Source organism: Myotis davidii, unplaced genomic scaffold (genome assembly GCF_000327345.1).
Source record: "Myotis davidii unplaced genomic scaffold, ASM32734v1 scaffold582, whole genome shotgun sequence".
Taxonomy (NCBI): Eukaryota; Metazoa; Chordata; class Mammalia; order Chiroptera; family Vespertilionidae; genus Myotis; species Myotis davidii.
In genome coordinates this window covers 983,780-991,922 of record NW_006294113.1, presented here as the reverse complement: position 1 = coordinate 991,922, position 8,143 = coordinate 983,780, and the positions used below count along the sequence as shown (strand labels likewise).

Here is an 8,143-nt window from a genome sequence, read left to right as displayed (position 1 = left end):
AGAGATTATTTGGCACATGGCACTGGGCCCAGCGATATCAAACTATAAATAAAACAGGACCTGGAAGACAGTGCCTCCCTCTGCCCAGCTAGATCTTTCTTCACAAACAACCATTGTTCTCTTGCTCTTTTTCCTTTTGTACAAAAATGCAGAGTCCTCATGCGACTTCCAGGCTCTCCATCCCCCATCCAAGTTCCCAGAACCCCCTCCCACTCTAGCCAGAATGGAGACAGCATACATTTACTCTCGCTTCTTACTGCTTGCAATGGCCTTCTCTTTCTCCTCCATCTATAATAACCCTAACTGTCCTTTAAGATCCTGCTCTAGCCCTCCCTTCCAGTTGAGTAGCACCTGCCATCTGTAGCACCCAACTTTGCTCTTAAATTTATGTTCCCTCTTGAATTCTCTTGGCTTCAGACTACTGTGTACCCATAAAATCAAACTAGCAACTTCTTACTGCTTGCAATGGCCTTCTCTTTCTCCTCCATCTATAATAACCCTAACTGTCCTTTAAGATCCTGCTCTAGCCCTCCCTTCCAGTTGAGTAGCACCTGCCATCTGTAGCACCCAACTTTGCTCTTAAATTTATGTTCCCTCTTGAATTCTCTTGGCTTCAGACTACTGTGTACCCATAAAATCAAACTAGCAATCCACCTATCTCTCTCTCTCTCTCTCTCTCTCTCTCTCTCTCTCTCTCTCTCTCTCTTTTCTCTCTCTCTCTCTCTCTCTCTCTCCTAGTGTTTACCTAATTAATGTTTGCAGCAACACTTTGATAGTCCTAACTGAATGGCACTAATAAATACGGAGCAGGGAATTGATACAGTGAGAAATGCCAAAGGCACTCACTGTCTCCCAATCAGCCCAGCACCCTAGAATCCCTGCTTCAATATGTCATTGGAACCCTGGTGCTTTTAATAGGAATGTGAGGTACAGAGCTTCCTGCCTCCTGAGGAATGGCAGGCATGTTCTCCCGGGGCCACTGGAGAACTGTTCTTCTTTTTCTTAGAAATACGTGCAGCAAAAATCCCCAGGTTATGCAATCACTTTGGGGAGCAACTGTCAATCCCTAGTGAAGTTGAAGGGGTTCACACCCTATGATACGCAGTTCTACCTCTACATATCAGCCCTAGCAAATGCCCACATGTGTGCCAGTGGCTCTCACAGCAACATGGTCTTTAACAGAATGTGAGTGCCTTTAACAGTAGGGAACGGACTAGTGGTGGATGGACTAGCAGTGGTTTATGAACTCTATAGAGTTGTTAAGAGAAAGTATATATGTGTGGGTAACGACATGGATAAGTCTCGAAACACAATACTGAGTGGAAAAGTTGTCAGAAGACTACATGAACTATGTTATCATCTTAGTAAATTTTTGAAACACATAAAATGACTATATTGTTCATGGATGCAGGAGAAGTATAAAAACATGGCTGGAAATGATACACACCAAGTGCAGAGCAGTACCTACCCCTGGGGGAGTAGGGAAGGTGAGGAAAAGAGGTAGTAGCTGGGGCTCTAGGTTGGATTTCTTTGAGAGAGCATGTGGAGAGGAAGACATGTTCCTGTAACCTCCCATAACTTTGAAGGGAAAAGAAAGATTTGCTGGTCTCTGGATGCCCTCTTGAAAGGCCAATGTAGCCCTGACCGGTTTGGCTCAGTGGATTAGAGCCTCAGCCTGTGGAGTGAAGGTTCCCGGGTTCAATTTTGGTCAAGGTCATGTACTTTGCTTGCAGGCACAGCCCCAGTGGGAGGTGTGCAGGAGGCAGCTGATCGATGTTTCTCTCTCATCGATGTTTCTAGCTCTCTATCCCTCTCCTCTCCTCTCTGTGGAAAATCAATAAAATACATTTTTTTTAAAAAAGAAAGAAAGAAAGGCCAATGTAACAGGCTCGGCCCTCCTTCCCCATCTCTTCCAGTGCCGGTGTGGGCAGGACTGGAACCTTTATCGCGTTGGACCGAATCCTCCAGCAGTTAGACTCCAAAGACTCTGTGGACATCTATGGAGCAGTGCATGACCTACGGCTTCACAGGGTTCACATGGTGCAGACGGAGGTAAGAGTCACAGGCGGAAGGACACAGACCGCGCTCCATGTCTCCCTCCAAAAGCCCCCAAATGCCCGAGGCTCTAATCTGAGAAGGGGAAATAACTGACTCATTGGGAAGAGAAAGAGCATGGAGGACACAGTTTGTCTAGGACTTGTCATTTTAAATCTCAGGGACCTTCAGGATGATGTGTACCCTTCTCTTCACTGAGCTGGTTGCCCATCTTCTGCCGGTGAGTGGGTAGGAAGACAGATTATTGTGATCAATGCATTATACCTGGGAGGAAGGCCAGGCCATCTTGAAGATCATTTTCAGATTGGGGTGAGCACAAGAACTTCAGTTAGTAAAGAGGAAACAGATTCTAATCTCTTCTCTCCTCCAGCCCCCCACCCAGCTGCACCCCCCCAACTCTGGAAACACCAAAGAGGTGTACATTGATTGGGAAGGATAAGTGCATCCATTGGTGGTCCTTTGGCATTTGCAGGGCATTTTTGAACAGGTTAATTCATTAGATTTTCACCATAACCTGATAAGAGAGTTATTATTTCCCATTTCCAGGCTAGAAAACTGAGGTTCAGAGGCTTTGGGGTATAAACAGCTGTGTAATGGCCAGACTGGCACTCGAACCTGCTCTAGAGAACCCGGGGCCCTAAGCAGCAAGTCCACTGCCCACAGCCTCTGCGCCAGGCCATGTCCCCACACAGACCAAGCATGTCATTTCCCAATTAATTGCCTTCCAAAGCCCAAGTTCTCTTACCCTTCTGTTTCCTAGGTAACTCTGCAAAATCCTCTATTTAACTTTTTTTGAAAACTCTTTTATTTTTCAATTACATTCCATATTATGTAAGTTTCAATTGTACAGCAGATGGTTAGACATTTATATAACTTTTGAAATGACCTCCCTGTAAGTCTAATACCCATCTGACACCACACATAGTTATTACTAACTAGAAGCCCAGGGCACAAAATTCGTGCACGGGGGCAGGGGGAGGGGGGGTGTCTCTCAGCCTGGCCTGCACCCTCTCCAATCTGGGATCCCTCTCGCAATCTGGAACCACTGGCTCCTAACTGCTCACCTGCCTGCCTGCCTGCCTGATGCCCTTAACTGCTCCCCTGCTGGCCTGATGGCCCAACTGCTCTCCCCTCCTGGCCTGATCGCCCTAACTGCCTACCTGCACTCCCCTCCTGGACTGATCCCCCTAACTGCCTATCTGCTCTCCCTTCCTCTCCGCGCCATGTGGACCCCTGGTGCAGGTGTGCTGAGAACTCTCTGCTGTGGCCCTGCCCCGTCCTCATTGGTCTTTACATGACGGCGTCCCGTACAATTTGCATATTCCTCTATTATTAGTATAGATGTTATTGGCTCTATCCCCTGTGCTGTCATTTACTGATATACATCCCCATGACTATTTGTAACTACCACTTTATACTTCTTAATCCCTTCTTCTTTTTTACCCAATCCTGCTCCCCTCTAGCAACCATCAGCCTAGCACCCTAGTTCTCTGTATCTATGAGCCTGTTTCTGTTTTGTTTTTCACTTACTTTGCTCTTTATTTCACATATAAGTGAAATCATATGGTATTTGTCTTTCTTTGTCTGATTTTTTTCACTTAGCACAATACTCTCCAGGTCAATCCGTGTTGTTGCAAATGTAAGGTTCCATTCTTTTTTATGGCCAAATATTGTGTATATATGTACCACACCTTCTTTATCCAGTTGTCTATCAGTAGACACTTAGGCTGCTTCCATATTTTGACTATTGCAAATAATGCTGCAATGAACATAGTGATGCATCAAAATCCTCTATTTAAAAAAATAATTCCTGTCCAGCCAGTGTTGCTCAGTGGTTGACCATTGACCTATGAACCAGAAGGTTACATTCAATTCCTGGTCAGGGCACATGATTGTGGGCTCAATCCCCAGTAGGGACATGCAAGAGGCAACGGATCAATGATTCTCTCTCATCATTGATGTTTCTATCTCTCTCTCCCTCTCATCTCCTCTCTCTGAAATCAGTTTTTTAAAAAGTAATTTAAAAAATAATTCCCATGGTTAAAAAAGTGGAACGTTCTACATGCTCCTGTCCGTGATTACAGCACACCTGGAAACCATGCAGCAGCTCTACTGCAGCAGAGCTCCCCTGAGCTTTTTGAAATGCACTATCCCAAAACCTCCTTGACCCCGAATGCGGAGCTCATACTCCGTGACACATTGGGAAAACACTGGTGTCATTGCCTCCTGCAGGCAGTGCCCACACCAGGGATCCTCTCCCACCACCACTGCCCTGGCCCAGGAGTGCTTTCATTAGAGCAATTATTTTATTCTGGAGTTTTTTAAAAAATACATAAAACTAGGAAAGATGATATTATGAAATTCCATCTACCAAAACTCAAGCTTCTGCAATTATCGGTATTCTGTGTTCTTTTCTCATCTACATCCCACATATCTGGTTCACATGCCTTCACTGGACTATTTTAAAGAAAATTCTACTTATCACATCATTTCATCTTTAAATACCATGTGTGCATGTGAATGTGCAAATTAAAAATATGGACTCTTTTAAAAATTACAATCACAGTATCATTATCAGACCTAACAAATCTAATCATAGTTCCTTAATATCATATAATATTCAGTCAATGTTTAAATATCCCTAATTATGTTAAAAATGACTTTCCATACCTGGTTTGCATTAGAATACAATGCCCACACATTGCATTTGGTTGAGGTCTCTTTTAAATCTCTTTTAATCTATAATGATACTCTCTCTAGTTTGTTTTTCATGCCATATATTTGTTAAAGAGACCAGTTCATTTGTTCTGCAGATTTTCCCACATTCTGGATGTGGCCGACTGCGTTTTCCGGGTGGTAATGTGTCATCTGTTCCCCATAGTCTTTGTCTGCTAGTGTGAGGCTCCCTTAAATTCAGGCCCCTTTTTACCACCACAGTGCTTCACGGATGGATGGTGCTGAGTACTTCCTGTTGTATCAGGTCAGGAAGGACTTCCTGTCTGTGTGAGTCTCTGTCAGTGCAGATGGAATTGACAGTGACATCCACTCTCACGTTCCCCATCAGCTTTTCACTTAGGGTTGGGGCAGCCACTGAGGACCACTGTCTAGCTCTGTTATTTCATGAAGGGTGGCAGAATTACGTCACAGTTTCATACCAGTTATCCATAAGACTGCGAGTTCCTAGAGGACAGAAACATGTTTTTGTATATATATAATTTTCTATTAAATGAATGAACAAATATTTCACAATTACATTGCTAAAATGTCAGTGCCAATGTTTCATTATTAGTTTCTCACTTCTGCAAACTCAAACCGATACTTAATTTGTAATCTTAAGAAAAGGAGATTATCACCTTTGAAGTAGTCTCAAGGTGTGTGTGTGTGTGTGTGTGTGTGTGTGTGTGTGTTCAGACTCCCTGGTTATTGTTAGAGGCCTCTGTGGTCATGTGTCCCTTCCACACACCTGCCCAGAGCTCTGAGCACTCCCTATCGTAAATATCACTGGGTGACTTCCAGGGCAGGGGTACCATGATGTGCAAAGCTCGCCCTCCTTCTCTTGGACATAGCTCCTTTTCCCAGTCTGTTCTCCTGCCTCTCTGAGGATTTTGTGGCTCTGGTCCCTCAGGGTACTTCTTCACGGCTTGATTTCCCTGAGGTTCTGTCCTCAAGGCGCTGCTCTTCTGCCTCTACCTTTATTCTTTGTGCTGGCCCCCACTCCCGTACACGCCCATGTTTCCCAAATCTCATTCTCCTTTCCCAGCATCCCCCTAAGCACCTGGCTGCCAGACAGTTCCTCCTGGAAGCCTTCCAGTCATCTCGACTCAAACAACTCGTCACCTGTCTTTCAAACACAAACCCAGTGATAACAACGAAAGCACTGCTGCTCTCGCTCCTTTCGGTTTCAGGTGACAGTGTTTCCGTCCCCCTTGCCCTCCATCTGATCACCTAAGCCCGGGGTCTGACTTCTTTTCCCACAGTTCTCGCATTCAGACAGCCACTGAGGCCTGTCAATTCTGCCAGCACCTTTCTCTCTGTCCTAGTCACTCACCCACTGCTCCTGCCCTTGCCCAGCCTTTCCCAACCCTCACTGGGCGTATTGCAGTGGCTTCCCAGTGAGTCTGCTCTCTCCAGCGTCTCTCCAGACAACCCCTCATCACCACTGCCACCAACCAAGTTCTCTAGCTAACTCACTCTTGTAACGCCTGGCAGAGAAATCTTAGAAGGCTCTCCATCACTTGTAAAATGAAGTTCAAACTCTCATCCGTATGTCCAAGCCTCTTTGTAACCTGGCCCCAGCTTACTTCTCCATGTTCCTGTCATCACACCACCCACCCCCATGGTTTTAAGGTCGTTCCCCTCCCTGGGCCAGGATGAACTTTGATTCCTCGATTCATGATGAAATCAGCATTGCAGGAAGTGGGGATTTTCTCTCTCCCTTATTTTTCCCCCAATAGCAAATGAAATCCCAAACAAATACAGATATTATCTGCCTGGCTTTAGGACTCTGCTGAGGTGGGCTGCTCCTACAGCCTCTGAGCCCGGGCCCAGCCTGGCAGGCTGGCTTGGCACTAGCAGTGAGTGCGGTATGTGTACCTTCATGCTGTTTACATCATTTGTAATGTCCTACTTCTTTGCTCAAAATCTTAACAGATGTCACCTTTTCTCTCTAGCTTGATACTTGCCATCCCCCAGAAGTGAATCTGATCACTTCTTCTTATGTATAAAGCTTTACATACAATCCTGACTTACGTTTATCACCTTATGGGTATTTGTTCACATATCTCAGGGGACTTCATAATGTAGTTCTGGTATAATCATTAGGACAATTCAAAGACACAAAACCAGATAATATCTGGATTTGTTTGGTATTTCATTTGCTACGGGGGGGGTGGGGGGAGAGAAAATTCCCACTTCCTGCAATGCTTATTTGCCCCTCTGCTCAACTCTGCACTCATGGACCATGAAAGGGCCTTATGTATAATTCTATAAAAATTACCCAATATTACAACTTTTGGCAAAATGTAGTGAATCTGAGGCTTCACCCGTTAGCTAAACAGAGCAAAAAATTATCTTTTGATTGAGGTTCATGTATTAGACTTTGTCTACTTTTTGTGAATGAAGCACATTAACAACCTGAAGGTTTCACTCGTAATCATTTTTCAAGGACATTCTATTGGGAAAAGAATTTGTATTTAAGAGAAGGCAAATTAATGAATATTAACTGGTTTCAAAGCCCATGGTGGATCATTGTTGAAGAATTTATTAATAAGGTATCACATAAAGGTATTAGAGCTTGGTCACCACTGAATGCTCAGGTCCCAAAGTAATTTAATATCTGCAGAGAAATAAAGTGAGAATCATGCTCTGTATGGGAGGAAGCAGACAGGTGTCTGTCATAATTTGGTGGGTTGTTTTCAAGATGGCCGAAAAGAGACTGCCTATGCTAACAACTGTTTTCAGGGTAGTGCCCTCCTGGAATTTTCAAGATCAAGGTGGTATAAAACCCTCATTACAAGTGAGCAAGGTTTGTGAGCAGAAAGGCAAAGAATAGTTAATATTAATGCAGGCCTCATTTATGATTGTTTTGTGTCTTTGAATTGTCCTAATGATTATACCAGACCTACATGATGAAGTCCCCTGAGTAGCTGACCAAGCTAACTTCCAATCAGGAGCAGTGCCTGGTGCCAACCCTTAAAAATAAATACTTGTTCACCTGTAAAGATAGTTGGTGAGGGAAGATCTTATAGTTTTACTTGGTGTCTCAACCTATGAAATACTCTAAGGCTGACCACTTCGATCATGGGGTCCATCTAGTTGACAGCAACACAAAGTCGTGTCCCCTGAAGTAGGGTATTACCATTTGTATGCCATAAGCGTCTATCGTGGAGTGTGGGATGGTTTGCGTTTTGGACACGTGGCAGTTAACTGGATAATGGTAGAGGAAGTTAGCTGTAGAGGGGACCTTTGCCTCCTTGTTTGACAGATGGAGAAACTGAGATCCCGAGAAGCCTCACGATTTAGCCTTGGCCAGCTGTATGCAGACTAGGAGCCCACATCCCTGACGTGGTGTTGTGTTCTCTTCCTGACC

The 8,143-nt window shown here is 44.6% G+C and overlaps 1 protein-coding gene and 1 long non-coding RNA gene across 2 annotated transcripts in view; one reads left to right on the top strand and one right to left on the bottom strand.

The window, feature by feature from the left end:
* The window catches only part of PTPRB (protein tyrosine phosphatase, receptor type B), a 106,470-nt gene that overhangs the window by 91,214 nt on the left and 7,113 nt on the right, over window positions 1–8,143 (top strand). The window contains exon 32 of the mRNA XM_006768154.2: window positions 1,917–2,052. Within this exon, the coding sequence (XP_006768217.1) occupies window positions 1,917–2,052 (136 nt within the window). The remainder of the gene's footprint in view (window positions 1–1,916; window positions 2,053–8,143) is intronic.
* The window catches only part of LOC107183831, a 24,690-nt gene that overhangs the window by 10,185 nt on the left and 6,362 nt on the right, over window positions 1–8,143 (bottom strand). The window lies entirely within an intron of this gene.